This window comes from Pongo abelii, chromosome 22 (assembly GCF_028885655.2).
Source record: "Pongo abelii isolate AG06213 chromosome 22, NHGRI_mPonAbe1-v2.0_pri, whole genome shotgun sequence".
NCBI lineage: Eukaryota > Metazoa > Chordata > Mammalia > Primates > Hominidae > Pongo > Pongo abelii.
The window spans coordinates 51,703,836-51,721,834 of NC_072007.2; the positions used below are offsets into that span (position 1 = coordinate 51,703,836).

Consider the following 17,999-nt stretch of genomic DNA (forward strand, 5'->3'; position numbering starts at 1 on the left):
ATCTTAGTTTTAGAAATTCATTCTGGTTCTTTTTAAAATCAACATGTCAGTTTTGGTACTTTTCAGTTCTGAAATTTTTAATTGCATCAACCGTGTTTTTGATTACATTATAGTTAAAGTCTGAGTTGGAAAACTCTAGCATTTAGAGTGCCTGTGAGTCTGTCACTATTATCTACTGTTCTCTGCTGGTTCCATTGGCTCTTGTGTGCGTTGGCTTCTTTCCTCACGTGTCAGGTTTCATTTGATCCTGTGCCTGTTTTTTAAAAAAATTGAGGCATGGAATGATATCTTCTTCTGAGGAATTGTCTTTGCTTCTCCCAGGGACCTGGAACCTTTAGCAGAACAGGATGACCTGAATAAGTGTTAAAGATTTTCTGGGCCACCTAGTTGACTAAAAACTAGGCTGAAGTTTATACAAGTTCTGATTTATTTCTGGTTTGCTCTCACTTTCAGGATTCAACCCTTGTGACCCCAGCCCAAATAAGATGTGGGAGATTTAACATGGCCCTGACCCTGGCTTCCAACTTCTGTTCCCTTGGCTCACATGGTTGTCAGAAGGGCTGTTCACTTCCTTACACACCTTTTCTGGAATCAGCAAATTCTCCTTGGTTAAACGTAGCTTTAAATGCTGGACTTACCAACCTGAAATTTAGTCTTCTCCCAGATCTTGGCCTGGGAAATTCTTAGCTACCTTATTTGGTCTCTAACGTATACAACCAGATCTTTAACAATAACAGCAACAACAAAACTTGCCTCATGTTTTCTGCTTTTCTCTATGAGAGAGTCAGTTTAGGTTAGCCAATTTTCTATTATCAGAAATTTCTTTCTGCTTCAAGTTATCATGGAATAGTCTCTAAACCTGTCAAAAAGCACTAAGCCTAGAAAACTCATAGGGGAGTTTAGGTAAAGGTGTCAAAACAAAATATTAAAGTTCCGTGTTCGCTATTCCAAAGCATGGAAAAAGGAGGAAGGCTTCCAAATTCTTTTCATAAAGCTAACGTCATTGATTCTGACACTTGACAATGGGAACATGCACATATACAACATGCACACACACAATTTCTGTGATCTTCAGCAATAATTACCATCTCCAGGAAAGTCATTTAGTCTTCCTGATTTTAGGGCACAATCCTCTTGAATTTGGCATTTCATATTCTACAATTTAAAGGTTAAAAATTAAGGACATAGTCAGGCATGGTGGCTCATGTCTATAATCCCAAAACTTTGGGAGGCTGAGGCAGGCAGATCACTTGAGCCCAAGAGTTCAAGACCGCCCTGAGCAGCATGGCAAAACTCTGTCTCTACAAAAAAATTTTTAAAATTAGCCTGTTGTAGTGGTGCACATTTGTACTTCCAGCTACTTGGGAGGCTGAGATGGAAGGATTGCTTGAGCCCGAGAGGCAGAGGTTGCAGTGAGCCACGATCGCACAACTGCACTCCAGCCTGGGTGACAGAGTGAGACCCTGTCTCAATAAATAAATAGATAATAAATTAACAATAAAGTGCATCTGTGAAGAGCCTGAGCTAAATAAATGTTAGTTTTTCTTCCCCCTAGCCATTTGTCTAAATTATCAGATTGAATGCAGTGTCCAGGTCCCCTGAGAGTCCAGGTCCCCTGAGGGACTGAGTCTGTAGACACTGAGAATAGATGTATATGGATGAGCATGGGGGTGGCGTTCTCGGGAGCTGCACCAAGGCAAATGCAGACCTTCAAGGAAAAGGTGGGGGACAGCAGATGAGACTGACATTCAGTCAGGCGAAGACTTCGCGGAGCGGGGAGAGTCGCATGCCTCTTGGTACTTGACTAATGCTTAGCTCCATTTCAGGCTTATGGGAGAACAGCTGGGAAATGTTGCCAGAGGAATAAACATTGCCATTGTCAACTGTAAGTTATTAAACATTTTCTTTAAACTTCTCTAAAAGCTCTCTGGTCAGATTTTCAAAGGTACCTTGGGTTTTCAAGACTTTTGCACATGTTTTAGTCTAGGTTTGTATTTTAATGCATTTTAAGATTATATATTCAATTATTTTTACAAATCTCACTTCACAGATTATTTGTGGTTCTAACAACAAATAAACACCTGAAAACCAAATATAGACTTTATTTTTAAAAAAGGAAAAAGCAAGGATAGGCCAAATGTAGGGTTAAAACCAGAAGGGCCGCCAAGGGGGTGCAGCCTGTGGTCCTGGACTGAGCCTCTCATTTGCTCCCAGAGTCCCAGTGTCTGCTCAGGGGCTGACACCATAGACCATCTCATCCTTCTGTGTGATAAAAGCCACTGCAACCTCATGGGAAACAAAACTTGGCCTTTTTCTTAGGTCTGGAATAAAGCTCTCTCACAGTTGCCATTAAGGGGCCCAGAAGAGAAGGAAAGGGTTTCCCACAACGTCCCTATGAGTGAGTGGGCAGCATAGCCCCCAGACGTGAGGGCTGTGGAAGTGGAGATAAAATGCTCCTAGTCTGACAGCCCTGAAGGAGGCTGTAAAGTAGGAAGTGAACAGGCTGAGGGGACTCTGGTGTTTCTGTGGGATGAGGCGGTTGGGCCTGGCTGAGGGGACTCTCGTATTTCTGTGGGAAGAGGTGGGTGGGCCTGGTTGTGGGGGGCATCTGGTGTTTCTGTGAGAAGAGGAGCGTGGGCCTGGCTGAGGGGGCTCTGGTGTTTCTGTGGGCTGAGGTGGTTGGGCCTGGCTGAGGGGGCTCTGGTGTTTCTGTGGGATGAGGTGGGTGGGCCTGAGTGTGGGGTCTCTGGTGTTTCTGTGGGATGAGGTGGGTGGGCCTGAGTGTGGGGTCTCTGGTGTTTCTGTGGGATGAGGTGGGTGGGGGAGGTATTAGTGTTCCATCAGGTGTAACCCAAAACAAACTGGAAGGAAGTTCTAGCACAGCTTCCAGCACTTTCCTTTGACCTGGTTTTGGGGACTCTCCTCAAGGGGCCCACCCTGCTTCTGCAGGCTGGGTCATTACATCAGTGGTGTTTGCTGGAGATAGACAGGGAAGAAATATTTCCTTCCCCAGGCCCTGGTGCCACAAGTGCGCCCTGGTTCTGTGAACTTTCTTTTAAAATACTATTTCTTTTATTTTCAGATGTAACTGGGAATGTGACAGCAACACGATGTTTTGATATGTATGAAGGCGGTAAGAAAATTTTTTCTGTTAAAATTCAAATGAATTTTAAATAGAAAATTAAGATTAAAAAGCACAAAGAAAAATGTCAATCATTTTTATTTTGTCTACTAGAAAAATGCCAGCAGCTCTCCCGAGTAATCTAGAGTGGTCTTATGTAGATCCTCTTAAACTCTAATTGAATTCATAGAACATTTGAAGGCATCATCTAGAGATGTCTTTTCTTCTGTTAGTTTTCCTCAGTCTTTCTCTTTTTAGCTCTCATGATATAATAAGAAAGAGAAAAAGCCTTTTTTTTAAAAAAAAAAAAAAAAGCCAAATACATTATATGTAAAATAAAGCCACCAGCATCCAGCCCTAAATATCATCATCCTTTGAAAGCTGTCACGATTACTCCTGGTGACTCACAGTGCTCTGTTGGGCGCAGGGCAAGCATTCCTGGAACCCACGGGTGTCCAGTCTTTCTCGATGGTCTCTCCTTTCTAGGCACTGACTCTTGACTACAGTTGTTGGCCAGGATATACTATCCCCTCTTATTTTTATATGTCAATGGGACTTTCAAAAACAAGTTTTTATAAAGATAGTGAAGACGAAGAATAGAAAATGCCTGCACCCACCCAATAAGAAGCACACAGTTGTACTCTGCAGTTAACCTAAGCAGAACAGTAAATAACGAGCCGCAGCGGTGAGTAACAGGGTTTGAGGTTTACCTTTATTTTATAAGGCATAGATAAGTTTCTTGGCACAGACTTGCCCATGGTCCACATGTCTCGTATTTGAGTTCTGTGGGAGTCTCTCTCCTGCACACGTCGGTGTGTTTGCAAGTCCACTCTGCTCAATGGTCATGGTGTGGGTGTTGCCCTTTATCAGTGACTGCAGAGAACACTCCACCTGTGCCACACAGGCTGCTGCTTGTTAAGAGTTTGGTTAATAGACTCTTTATGATCTCATTTCTAAGGAGGGTTTTTTTTTTTTCTACCAGGGGCTCCACTTCTCTTGTTTGCTGGTCAAAAAAGCTCCTTATCTTGACCCCCTTTCACTACCGCCCTGAACACCTATTGCAAGTGTTAGTTTCTTTTCCTTCTACGCTGTGCCACTCACCTCAGATAGTCCCTATGGTACCCCAGTGACTGTTCACGCGTCCAGAGCTAGCACACCATCTGCAGGGTTGAGCAGCGAGCGCTGGGACCCCCAAGGATTCAGAGTGGACACAGAATGCAGGTGCAGGAGGAAGCCCAGCACCCAAGGCAGCATTTCAGTGAATAGCAAAGACCCTAAAACTGACTTGCATCCCCCAATAGATAACTCTGGACCGATGACAAAGTTTATTCAGAGTGCTCCTCCAAAATCCCTGCTCTTCATGGTGACCTATGACGACGGAAGCACAAGGTGAGTGGGTGTAGATCTGAAACAGCGGTGGGCAAGAGAAGCCAGCTGGGGCAGAGACTGCCAGGGTCTCTCAGTGACATCCTCTGGGGACAAGCAGAAAGTCCAGGAGCGAAGTACTTCTCCAAGGAAAAAGAATGAAAGATCATGACAAAATAGATGGCATTTCTTTAAAAAAAATTAAATCGCTAACCACAGAAGTACTAGAATCTAAATCAAAGGAGTATTTCAAGGAATCAAGACAAAGCCACTGTGGACCATAATTAGGACAGAAAAACTAACCTCCGGACAGAAAGCCTAAACCCAGGGTGGCATTAATACTTACAGCAATGTGAAAGGAAATTGAGATAATTTCCCTATAGAAAGAGGAAAAGAGGCTGGGCGCAGTGGCTCACACCTGTAATCCCAGCACTTGGGAGGCCGAGGCAGGCGGATCACGAGGTCAAGGGTTCAAGACCATCCTGGCCAACATGGTGAAACCTTGTCTCTACTAAAAATTTAAAAATTAGCCAGGCATGGTGGCGCGCACCTGTAGTCCCAGCTACTCAGGAGGCTGAGGCAGGAGAATCGCTTGAACCCAGGAGGCGGAAGTTGCAGTGAGCCAAGATTGCACCACTGCACTCCAGCCCAGTGACAGAGCGAGACTGTCTCCAAAAAAAGAAAAAAAAAAAAAAGAGGAAAAGAATAAAGAACTCAGTTCCTCTCAGAGTGTGTCCTCCTAAGTAAACCAAACCTGTGTCTTTGCTGCAGAATGTCTAAGAACCTTCAAAGTGCTTATTTGTGTTGTGAATTTCCCAGACAGGGCTACTGACCACAGGATTTCCCAAATTTATCTGACCTAAGATTCCTTTTTTCATGGAGCATCTTACCAAACCGAAGTTCCTTGGCACATACTTTGAAAAACTCTGATTTAACTTACTTAGAACAATCTAAACTTAACTGTTTACTTTCCTGTCTACCCTCCTGTCGCTTCCTCTAAATCTTAATGTTTGCGGTAGCAGTATTGTTTTACATTTCTTTTTCCTTTTTGATGTGGACTTTTCTAATTATGAAAAGGGGGCAGTTTTGGCATTTGCTTTCATCTTTCAGCAACTTCTCTCCACCTTATTTTGTGGTCACTAAACAAGGGGCAGAGCAATAGCTGAAAATTGTGTTGGCTGAGTGTAAGCCTGAGATTGAACCCCAAAGCACAAGGGCTTTCCAGAATTGAGAAGTAGAATTCTGTGCCCCAAATTCGGGCCTAAAATGGCTCTGGATGTCCAATGGTTAACTAGAAATGTGACCTTCTCAAGAAGCATGTGTGCCTCTTAGCAGCCACTGTGTGTCATGCACTGCAGCAGAAATTAAATGTGTTTAGAAACCTCCATCCAAGGACGCACAGCGTAACACATCCAGAGCAGAGCTCCACTCCTCTCCACGTCTCCCTGAGATGCTCACATGCTTTTTTCCCTTTGTCCCGCAGACTGAATAACGATGCCAAGAATGCCATAGAAGCACTTGGAAGTAAAGAAATCAGGAACATGAAATTCAGGTCTAGCTGGGTATTTATTGCAGCAAAAGGCTTGGAACTCCCTTCCAAAATTCAGAGAGAAAAGGTGAGTGGTTTTAAAATGTCCCTTCCCACCAATGGTGAGTATAGTAAATGCTGTGACCTGAAAACGTTCCTGGTGGGTTATAACTCCCTGTCTCCAAACATAAGAGTTTTGTCAACTGTTCCCATGAGATCAGCATTAGATCCAGATAGAAGTTTCAAACTTCTCCAATCTCTTTCAAAGTAGAAAATTCTGAATGGGCTGTTGGTATTGATTTTTCACTATGCTGCAGCCAACGTGGTCTGTCCTGGGCCTCTCCTTCCTTGGGCAGGAGGTTTATACCTCCCCAAGCTCCTGCTGTGGGGAAAGTAAGAGAGCTCACTTCTTAGGATGGCTGAGAGCATGAACAGACATGGTGATGCAAAACACTCAAAACAGGCTGGACACCAAATCAACACTGCACAAATCTGGCTTCCATTGCTGCTGCTGCTGCTGCTGCTGTACTAACTGGGCACATGATTGATTCTAAGTCCCTCCCTTTATGGCCTTTATTTATCAAAGAGAAGTAAAGAACAAAAGAATGGCGTTCTCGCTTATTAACCACTAAATCTCCTGTGAAAATTCCAACTGAGGGTTTGCAAAATATGTGGGAGTAACAAGCTGAGCATCCAATGACAATCACAACATCCTGGAGAATTTCAGAGGGTTCTGCTCTCCAGGAAACGATGCTGCAGTAACCAGTGCATAAGAGGAGGAAATTGTGCTGCATGACCAAGGCGCAAGACTTCCCCACTATACCTTCTGAGGATAAGGGCCTCCTTTCCACTTAGCCGGAAATTCCAAGAAAGCAGAGATTTCTACATCTCCAGGGTGTGCAGTTCTGATTTCAGGCTCTGACATTTGGTCCCAGTCTGCCTCCTTGTGCTGTGGATATGGGTCTGGGAAGAAAGACAAGCAACAGAAGCAGCTCGGCATCTTCTTGTTGCCATGACCATCTGAGGTGGAGGAGAAGGGGGCTGGATAAGGTGCGATTTCAGCGCAGGCCACACAACCAGACAACTTGTGACTGGTTCCCAGGAAACCCTAGACCTTCTGTGACCCCTTCTAGTCTCAGGTTCTGAAGGCCCAGAAACCATGGTTATTTTAGCATGCATCTAAACAAGCATGCTTCCCCTTGTGACTTCATGTTCCTCTAGAGCCAGGAAGCCAGCCCTGCAGAACACGTAGGGAATGTTTCCCGGGGTCCTGACCTCGACCCCTCCTTGCTTATGATTGTGCCTGGACACTTGCATGCACAGTGAGCCCTCATGGGTCTGCCCTAACCAGAGAGGCACCTCTGAGCTCTGATTGGTGGGGCTCCTTGGGCCCCACCACTGCCTGGACCCACATGGAGGGCAGCCACACAATAGTGAAGCCGGGGCTTAGGGTCCTGTGTTAGTTTTGCGAGGGGACGTCATGTGATCTTAAACAAGTCACGTCACCTCTCTGGGCTCCAGCTTTCCTGCCTCCTCCAGGGCCAGCAGCTGTGCTGCAGTGTGCACCCCATTCTGCCCGGGGTTTCCTCAGGCTGACCCTGGGGAGCGAATACTGGGCCCCCTTCTCTCTGATCGCTTGTGTGATCCATGCCACAGGCTGTCGTCTTTAGAATGTCCAGGCTTTATCCAGCTGGCTGTGTGGTCTTGGAAAGTTATCTAACACTTTGTGCTCAGAATCATCACCTGTGAGAGGTGAATAAAGATAGTTTCTGTCACAGAAGGACTCCTGAAGATGAAAGAAGAGAAACACATGGATCTCAGAGTGGAGTCCTGTAACCCAGAACAGCTGGGCCTTCCTGGAGCTCCCCGGGTCCTGCCCTACCAGCCCACCCCAAACCCAGATCCCTCCGCACAGCTTCTGCAAACAATGTATCTCCCAACTTGGGTCTCCCTAAAAACCAGTGATGTCCAGGCTGTGCGCAGGACAACTGAACCAGCTTCTCAAGGGTGGGGCCTGGCCTGGAGATTCTGGTGCACAGGGAAGGGAGCCTCATTGCACGGATCTCCAGGCAAAAATGGAGGCCTTGGTTCCACATACACACTCACACTTCCCCTTAACAGCGTCCTCTGGCTTCTCTGCTCCTTTCCCGGCTCTTACCCTGTTTTCCTCCTCCTCTTTCCCTCCTTTCCAGTTCCACAGTCTCCTTCAGCATCTCCAGGGACCTTGTCCTACCTTATCTAACCACCCCAGCTTATTTAACTAGCAAGGGCGGCAGTGAGCAGCTACTCCTGGCAGCCCGGGCGTTGTGCCACACACGGACCTGCCCATGCACACGAGCGTCCGTGGTTATTATTACTACCAATGGTGCAGTTCTCCAGCTGATTTATGAGAGTGTCCAGACTGTACCAGAAAGGCTGGCATGTGAGGCTGAAATCCTTTTTAACTCCAATGTTAACAGCTCATCAAACAGGTTCTTCATTAATGTTTAGCTAAGTCATAGAAAACAAAAACCTCATTGGAATTGCACAGAGGAAGTAGTGGTCCTTCCTTAAGATTTCCTTCATATGAAAGAGTGTCTGGAATGGGAGAAATCAAGAAAAAGACTGGATGTCAAAGCCAGGGCTGAGTTTAGAGAATTGGAATGTGTTTGGAAATGGTGGCTCCAAGTGAATTTCAGGAAAATGCCTGTTTTGCCCACCTGTGTCAGCTAAAAGTTATCCAAGTTACTACAGGAATATAAAGATGAGAACTGAACATAGCAAGCAGTCAGTGCTGGAGAGTTATTAGAGGTGCTGTGGTTTGGGGGCGCTAAGGGATGTTTGCTCAAATGTTGGTGAGGCCTGGACTGGTAGCCAGGGCTTCAAGACAGGTCTTACCGAGAGCTTGAGACAAGTGCCATTGGAGGAATCATTTGTGTCTGTGTTACTTTGGCTATTCAGACTTGCAGGTGGTATATTTCCCTAAGGGTGGTGTACCCATGTTGGGAGGGCCTCCTGAGTCCTCAGGGGTCTCCCCAGCCCCCGTTCACTCCCACTCCACCTTCTATGCCAGGAGTCGGCTTTCTAGGCACAGCGCCTGGGCCACTCTCATGCAGAGCCTTTAATGACCCCACTACCTGCTGAATTGAATTTTAAAGTATAAGGAACTTCAAAGATTATTCCATCCAACCTCTTGGTTTTATAGGAGGAAGGAAACTGAGAAATAAATAAGGACAGGAGTCTTGGAAGTGAGGGTAACCTGGTCCAGATCTGGACTTGGCCACCCTGACTGCATGACCTGAGGCTGGTACTTCATAGGCCTGAGCCTCTTCTGCACCCTGAACTGTGGGGAGCGGAGCCTGCCTTGCTCCCTGTGTGTGTGATAAGCATGACGCAGCAGGAGAAGCCATCATTCTCATCGCCTCCAGCATGGTCTGAGTCTTGTCCCTGGTGATCCTAACTGGAGCACAGACCCTTGTCTTCAGCCCCACTCAGCCCCTCCCATGCTTTGTGTGCTCAACACTCCAGCAAAGCCTCATGAGTGGCTGCTCTTACCACACCCTGCAGCGCTTTGCCACTATGCTGGCTCTGTTCAGGTCTCGTCTTTATATTCCTGCAGTAACTTTCCACATGTGGACCTCTGCACATGCCTCCCTCCATGCAGGGAGTGCCTTCGCAAAACCTTAAAGGTCCACCTCAAGGCTGTTTCTTCTGAGACGCCTCTCTGGCCCTGCCACCGCTGCCTGTAATGCCCATGGCATTTTGTACCTTCCCTGAGAAAAGAAAGAAAGAGAGAGAGAGAGAAAGAGAGAGAGAGAGAGAAAGAAAGAAGGGAGGGAGGGAGGGAGGGAGAGAAGGGAGGGAGGGAGGGAGAGAAGGGAGGGAGGGAGGGAGAGAAGGGAGGGAGGGAGGGAGGGAGGAAGGGGAGGGGAAGGGAAGGGAAGGGAAGGGAAGGGAAGGGAAGGGAAGGGAAGGGAAGGGAAGGAAAGGGAAGGAAAGTCGGTCGGTCCATTATCACATTAGAAAGGAAGAAGCAGGCCAGGCGCAGTGGCTCACCCCTGTAATTGCAGCACTTTGGGAGGCTGAGGCAGGCGGATCATGAGGTCAGAAGTTCAAGACCAGCCTGGCCAACATGGTGAAACCCCGTCTCTACTCAAAATACAAAAAATTAGCCAGGCATGGTGGCAGGCACCTGTAATTCCAGCTACTCAGGAGGCTGAGGCAGGAGAATCGCTTGAAACCAGAAGGCAGAGGTTGCAGTGAGCCAAGATAGTGCCACTGCACTCCAGGCTGGGCAACATGAGCGAAACTCCATCTCAAAAATAAATAAATAAATAAATAAAGGAAGAAGTAAAACTATTTCTGTTTGCAGATGACATGATTTTATGTATACTAGGCTGGTGCAAAAGTAATTGCACCAACTTAATGGAAATCCTAATAAGTCCACTAAAAAACTATTTGAACTTATATCAAGTTTAGCGAAGTTGCAGGATACAAAAATCAATGTAAAAACTCAATTATACTTCTCTTTACTTGCAATGAACAATGTGAAAATGAAATTCAGAAAGCAATTATATTTATAACAGTATCAAAAACAATAAAATACCTAGGAGTAAAGTTAACGTAGGAGATGCAAGACTGGTACACTGAAAATGACAAAACATGTTGAAAGAAATTGAGGACCTAAAAAAAAGATATTCCATGTTCATGGGTCAGAAATTTTAATATTGTTAAGATGTCAATACTTTCTTAATTGATCTACAGATTTAACACAATTCCTACTAGAATCCAAGTTGATATATTTTGTAGAAATTGACAAGTTCTTCCTAAAATTCATATGGAAATTCAAGAGACTCAAATAACAAAAACAGTCTTGAAAAAGAATAAAGTTGCAGGGCTCACATGTTCCAATTTCAAAACATAACACAAAGCTGCTGTGATTGAGATACTGTCACTCTGGCATAAAGATAGGCATACAGAGAAATGAAATAGAATTGAGACTCCAGCAGTTGTGCATGTTCTCACATTTTTGATCAATTGACTTTAGACAACAGTGCCAAGATTATTTAATGGGGAATGAATAGTATCTTCAACAAATGGTATTGAGAAAGCTGGATATTCACATGGAAAAGAATAGACTTGGACCCTACTTCATACCATATACAAAAATTGAGTAACAATAAATCAAATATGTAAATGTAAGGGCTAACACTATTAAACTCTTAGAGGAAAACAGAGGCATAAATTTTTGTGACTTTGGTTTAAGCAATGGTTTCTTAGATATGACACCACTAACAACAAAAGAAAAGTAAGTTGCCCTTCAGCAAATTAAAACTTTTGTCCTTTCAGCAAAAGAAACTATCGAGTAAACAGACAACCTTTAGAATGGGAGAAAATTTTTGCAAAGTACGCATCTAACAAAAGTCTAATATCCAGCATCTAAAGGAACTTCAACAAATTTACAAGAAAAAATATCCCATTAAAAAGACAAAGGACATGAACAGACATTTCTCAAAAGAAGACATTCATGTGGCCAACAAGCATATGAAAAAAAAGCTCAACATCACTGATCCTTAGAGAAATGCACATCAAAACCACAATGAGATGCCATCTCACACCAGTCAGAATAGCTATTATTAAAAAGTCAAAAAATAACAGATGCTGGCAAGGTTGTAGAGAAAAAGGAATGCTTTTACACTGCCGGTGGAAGTGTAAATTAGTTCAACCTTTGTTGAAGACGTGGCAATTCCTCAGAGACCTAAAGACAGAAATACTATTCGACCAGCAATCCCATTACTGGGAATATTCCTAACAAATTGTATTTGTTATAAGTAAAGTTTAATATTCAAAAAACAAAGGAATAGAAATTGTTATATTATAAAGACACATACACACGTATGTTCATTACAAAACTATTCACAATAGCAAAGACATGGAGTCAACCCAAATGCCCATCAATGATAGACTGGATAAAGAAAATGTGACACATATACATCATGAAATAATATGCAGCCATAAAAAAGAATGAGATAATGTTCTTTGCAGGGACATATATGGAGCTGGAGGCCATTATCCTTAGCAAACTAATGCAGGAACAGAAAATCAAGTGTCACATATTCCTACTGATCAGTAGGAGCTAAATGATGAGAATACATGGTCACATAGAGGGAAACAACACACAATAGAGGGGACTGTCAGAGGCTGGAAGGTGGGACGAGGAAGAGAATCAGGGAAAATGACTAATGGATACTAGGCTTAATACCTGGGTGATGAAATAATCTGTACAACAAACCCCTATGATGCATGTTTGCCTATGGAACAAAACTGCACATCCTGCACATGTACCCCTGAACTTAAAAGTTAAAAAAAAAACTTTTGTGCTTCAAAGGACACCTTATAGAAAGTGAAAGATAAACCACAGAATGGGAGAAAATATTTGCAAATAAGGGACCTGAATCTAGAATACATAAAGAACTCTTACAACTCAATAATAAAAAGACAAATAACCCAATTTAAAAATGGACAAAGACCTGAATAGATGTTGCTTCAAAGAAGATACACAAATGGTCAATAAACACATGAAAAGAAGCTCAACATCATTCATTTTCAGAAAAATACAAATCAAAACCATAATGAGATATCCCCTAACACTTACTAGGTTGGCTATGATTTTTAAAAAGACATAATAAGAAGTGCCGGTGAGAATATGGAGAAATTAGAACCCTCATGCACTAGTGGAGGAAATGTAAAATGGTACAGTTACTTTGGGAAACATTCTGGCAGTTCCTCAAAAAGTTAAACATACAGTGACCCTATGACCCAACAGTTCCTCTTGGAGGTATATACCCAAGAGAATGAAAACATAGGTCCACACAAAAACTTGTGCACAAATGTGCATAGCAACATTATTTATAATAGCCAAAAAATGGAATCAACCCAAATGTTTGATTAATGGGTAAGAAATGTATATATAAAATATGGCTTAGCCATACAATGGAATATATTCAAATACGTAAAGAAATAAAATTCTGATACATGCTACAATATGGATGAACCTTGAAAACAGGCTAAGTGAAACAAACAAACAAACACAAAAGGTCACATATTATGTGATTCCATTTATATGAAATTTCCAGAATGAGAAAATCCACAGTCAGAAAGGAGATTCGTGTCTGCCTAGGGTTGGGGGAAAGGAGATTCGTGGCTGCTAATGGGTACATGGCTTCTTGTTTGGGTGATGAAAATGTTTTAAAATTGACCATGGTGATGGTTGCACAGGTCTGTGACCATGCTAAAACCATTGAATTGTACACTTTACATTGGTGGATTTTATACTATGTGAATTATATCCCAGTAAAGCTGTTATATAAAAAGGGATATATTACTGGAATTCCAAGGTTATTAACAAAATGCACCTTACTTTATTTAAGCATCAAGTTAAGGTGCTCTATTATCTGTGAAAGAAAAGTTGAAGATATAGAGGACTAAACCCACTTCGGGATGAATACACATTTGCTGCAGAAGGAACTATACAAGAACTCTGGGAAAAAAATACATACACACACACACACACACACACATATGCAGTTTTACTCCCAGAGTTGAAAACTAAACATTAGAGCTACACTGTCCAATATGGTAGCTACTAGCTAAATTTACATTTTATACTTAAATTTATTAAAATTAAATAGAATTCAAATTTTGGTTTATCAGTTGCACTATTCACATTTCAGGTACAGATGCTTTTCAGCATACATCCCAATAAAAGCTTCGTATTTGAAAATATTGTAAATTGCAAATGCATGTAGCATACCTAACCTACCAAAGATGATAGCTTAGCTTAGCATACCTTAAACATGCTCAGAACACTTACAGTTGACTGCAGTTGGGCAAAATCACCTAACACAAAGCCTATTTTACAATAAAGTATTGAGTGTCTCATGGAATTTATTGAACACTGTACTGAAAGTGAAACAGAATGGTTATGTGGGTCCTTGGAGTATAGTTTCTACTGAATGCATTACCTCCTCTGCACCGTTGTAAAGTCAGAACACCATGAGTTGGGGACCATCTGTACTCCATAAGCAAGTGTGGCTAGGGGCTACTCCACTGGACAGGTAGATTATAGAACATTTCCATCATTGCATAAAGTTCTAGAGCTGTATTAACACCTGCTTCAAATATTATTAAGAAACATGGTATAAATATACAGGTAGAAGAAATAAGACATAGTGTTCAATAGATCATTAGAGCAACTATAGTTAAAAATCATCTATTGTACATTTCAAAATAGAGGAGAATAATTTGAATGTTCCTCTCATAAATAAAAAGTAATTTAAGGTGATGGATATCCCAGTGACCCTGATTTGATCTTTACACATGATATGGATATATCACATTATCACATATACTCCAAAAACATGTACATCTATTATATATTAATTTTAAAAGTATCATTAAGAAATGTATTGAAAATCAAACACCCAGCTTTGGTTGGAGCAAATCCAAATCTAGGAAGTGGTTGTGTCAGCTCACAACTGACACTGATTAAATACTTGTCATTTAATTAATGAATAAATAAATAAGATTAACAATAAATAATAATAAATAAGATTAATGAATAAATAAAACTCTTCTTTTCTCTACACAGATCAACCACTCTGATGCTAAGAACAACAGATATTCTGGCTGGCCTGCAGAGATCCAGATAGAAGGCTGCATACCCAAAGATCCAAGCTGACACTGCAGGGTCCTGAGTAAATGTGTTCTATATAAACAAATGCAGCTGGAATCGCTCAAGAATCTTATTTTTCTAAATCCAACAGTCCATATTTGATAAGTATTTTGGATTTGTTGTAAACCAATGAACATTTGCCAGTTGTATCAAATCTTGGTACACAGTATTTTTATACCAGTATTTTATGTAGTGAAGATGTCCATTAGCAGGAAACTAAAATGAATGGAAATTCTTAAAGGGAATGATGTGATTCAAGCTGGAAAGAGGGTTGGGAGAAACAGCTTGTCCAGGTGGAGCTATGTTATGATCAGATCTAAGTGTGACCCCCGTGTGGTCCAGACAGCCCTGCAGAGAGAAAACCTTTATTCCATTATCACCAAGCACCTCCTAGTTTCCGACAGTCATCTCCTTCTGCTGGGAGAATTAGCAGCAGTTCCGAGGGCTTACGTTATGTCCTTGTTCAACTCAAGTTGAGCTCTTGAACTCTTCCTGTGGGCCTGTGAATGTATTCATTCATTCCACAACTTTGGGTGCCTCCCACGTCTGGCACTGCGGGTACAGTACACAGTCCCTGCCTTCATGCCAGGCTGCTGAGGGGGGTGGGGAGGGAGGTGCTGCTCTCATGAGGGCAACTGAACACCTCACTCTCTAGAAGATGCAGCAGTAGATCCAAGAGTCCAGGATGTTCCACACGTGCTGAAATGGTGGGTCAGATGACACATGTGGTTCGGGGCTAAGAAAATAGAGTCACTGGGGCCAGCAGTCGCTGCCAAGTGTCCATTCTCACCTCTTTCCCAGGCCTGGCCCCAGAAGAGCTAGGAGAGTTTGGTGCCAGATTAATACTGCTTCTCTGAGCCTCTATATCTCATCTGTAAGATAAAAGAGCTGGGAGAGATGAATGGTTTCCAAGCATTTTTGTTGGCAGGACTCCTTTTAAAACATGGTGCTACATGGCACCCCGAATTCCAGCATTCTCACAGTAACAAACTGCCCCAATTCTCAGTGGCTTACAACAGCATTGATTTCTTGTTCCTGTTAATGTGGGCACAGGCCAGCCATGGCTGAGCCCTAGGTGTGAAAAGCCAGGCTGAAGGGGTGTCCCCTGTCAGGCATGAAAGCCAGAGAGGGAACAGAAATCCAGCCTCCAAGCCCCACCAAGCTCCTGGCCTGATGTGTCAGCCCCACCTGCTCACATCCCATGGCTCCAAACATGGGAGGCGCCAGGTCAGCGAGGCCAGAGGATGCCAACCCCTCCCTCAGGGGCCCCAGCAAACCACGGGCTGCGTGGCTGTGGGCTGCATGATGGCCCTCGTCCAAAGAAGGGGGTGGCCACTGTGAGTGGAGATACAATGACCTGATGACTGCTGGGAGCCAAGCAGTGCTCTGGCCCAGGGAGGAGCATCACCCAGCTGCGAGCCCCGCCCAGGGGCAGAGGCCCCTCAGGGAGCCTGGTTGTCTGCAAGGAAGGCTGCAAACCACTGGATGGGGTCATGGCTCAGATCCCAGTAGGGGCTGAACTGTATCCCCCAGAATTCATCTGCTGGAGTCCTAACCCCCAGAATGCAACCTTATTTGAAAGCAGGTTAACTGCAGATGCGGTCAGTAAGGATCAAGTGGTCCTAGAGTAGGGTGGGCCCCCACCCATCAGGACTGGTGTCTCTATAAAAAGGAGAAATTTGGAAACACCCACCGAGACTGGGATGATGCATCTGTATGCCAAGCAACACCCCAAATCACCAGCAAACCACGGGAAGTTGGAGAGAGGCCTGGAACAGGGTCTGCCCTAGAGACTTCCAAGGGAGCACAGCCCTCCTGACACCTCGAGGTGGAACTTCTGGCCTCCAGAGCTGTGAGACCAGAGACCTCTGCTGTTTAGGCTACTCAGGTGTGGTTCTTTGTGATGGCAACCCCACAAAACCCTTGTAAGTGCTAAGCTCGTAGGTAGGCATAGACATTTTTGTGCATCAAAAAAGGAGGGCAGTATATTTTTATTCTGGCTGAAATTGCTATATTTTTGTAGCTTCGTTGATCTTAGTTCACTGTCATGGAATAGGCCACGGGGTGCTTCTGGCCACGCATCGCCCTGGGATCCGGCTTTGGGTTGTGAAGTTCTTGTGACAACAGCCCCTCCTACCCAGTGATGGCCCCTTGGCCCTCTGCTGCCCCTGCAGCTCACTGCTGCGTCCGCACCTGGGGCACAGGACTGTGAACTGCCATTCATTTCCACATCCTGTTGATGTTTCCCTACAATGTGGTCTTCAGTGTGGAGACTGTCATTCCATCTCTGAAGGCACTGGGCACTGCCAACCCCCAGCCCAGTCCCCCACCAGTGGGCACCATGCAAGGGGGCTTGCCACATCAGAGTCACATTTCCTGCCCGATGTGGACCCTGCTGGTCACCCCTCACACCCTCCCTGTGACAGGGTCATGCTGATTTAACCTAGTGGGGCTGGTGAGGCACAGAGAGGTTAAGGACCAAAGAGCCAGGCTGGGTGCAGTGGCTCACAACCAAGTTCCCAGCACTTTGGGAGGCCAAGGTGGGCGGATCACTTGAGGTCAGGAGTTCATGACCATCCTGGCCAACATGGTAAAACCCCGTCTCTACTAAAAATACAAAACAAATTAGCTGGGCATGGTGGCACATGCCTGTAATCCCAGCTACTTGGGAGGCTAAGGTGGGAGGATTGCTTGAACCTGGGAGGCCGAGGTTGCAGTGAGCAGAAATCTCACCATTGTACTCCAGCCTGGGCAACAGAGCAAGACTCCATCTCGAGCAAACAAACAAAAAAGAAACAAAGAGCCAGGTCACATGGACAATGACAGGGTGGAGTTCCACTCCAAGGTGCACCCGCTGCTCCTGTGCTCTGCTGGGAGGGACACATCCAAGGTAAGAACCCTGCTTGTCTACAGCACTTCACCATTGCCTTTGTCCTGTTAATCCAGGAAAGCGTTTGCTCCATCTCTCCTTCTGTGATTGGAGAGGCCACGGGAGGGTGGATGCACGCAGGCTCTGGATGGCTCCGGGTGCTGCAGGTGCTTCCAGGTGGCCAGGAACTTCATCAGCACACAGAGGCGCTGGCGCTTTCCATAGAGTCAGGGTGCCAGGGCAGGAGGCAGGCACTGGGGCTTCTGGACTTCGCCTCTTTACCAAGCTGCACACTGTAACGCTCCCTGATGTGGAGCTGAGGAAAGAGCTCCGCCCGGCGGCTGTGCCGAGGCCTGAGCAGCAGCATCTTTTCTGGCCCCGGCCCTGGCCCCCGTGCTTGGAT

At 44.6% G+C, this 17,999-nt stretch overlaps 1 protein-coding gene across 3 annotated transcripts in view; it reads left to right on the forward strand.

The window, feature by feature from the left end:
- FAM3B (FAM3 metabolism regulating signaling molecule B) overlaps positions 1–14,784 on the forward strand; it is a 56,741-nt gene extending 41,957 nt beyond the window's left edge. For all 3 annotated transcript variants that reach the window (XM_054542561.2, XM_054542560.2, XM_009233981.4), the window contains 5 exons: positions 1,827–1,885; positions 3,083–3,133; positions 4,423–4,510; positions 5,970–6,102; positions 14,644–14,784. In XM_054542561.2, the coding sequence (XP_054398536.1) occupies positions 1,827–1,885; positions 3,083–3,133; positions 4,423–4,510; positions 5,970–6,102; positions 14,644–14,733 (421 nt within the window). In that variant the 3' untranslated portion in view covers positions 14,734–14,784. The remainder of the gene's footprint in view (positions 1–1,826; positions 1,886–3,082; positions 3,134–4,422; positions 4,511–5,969; positions 6,103–14,643) is intronic.
- Positions 14,785–17,999: the final 3,215 nt, after the last annotated feature.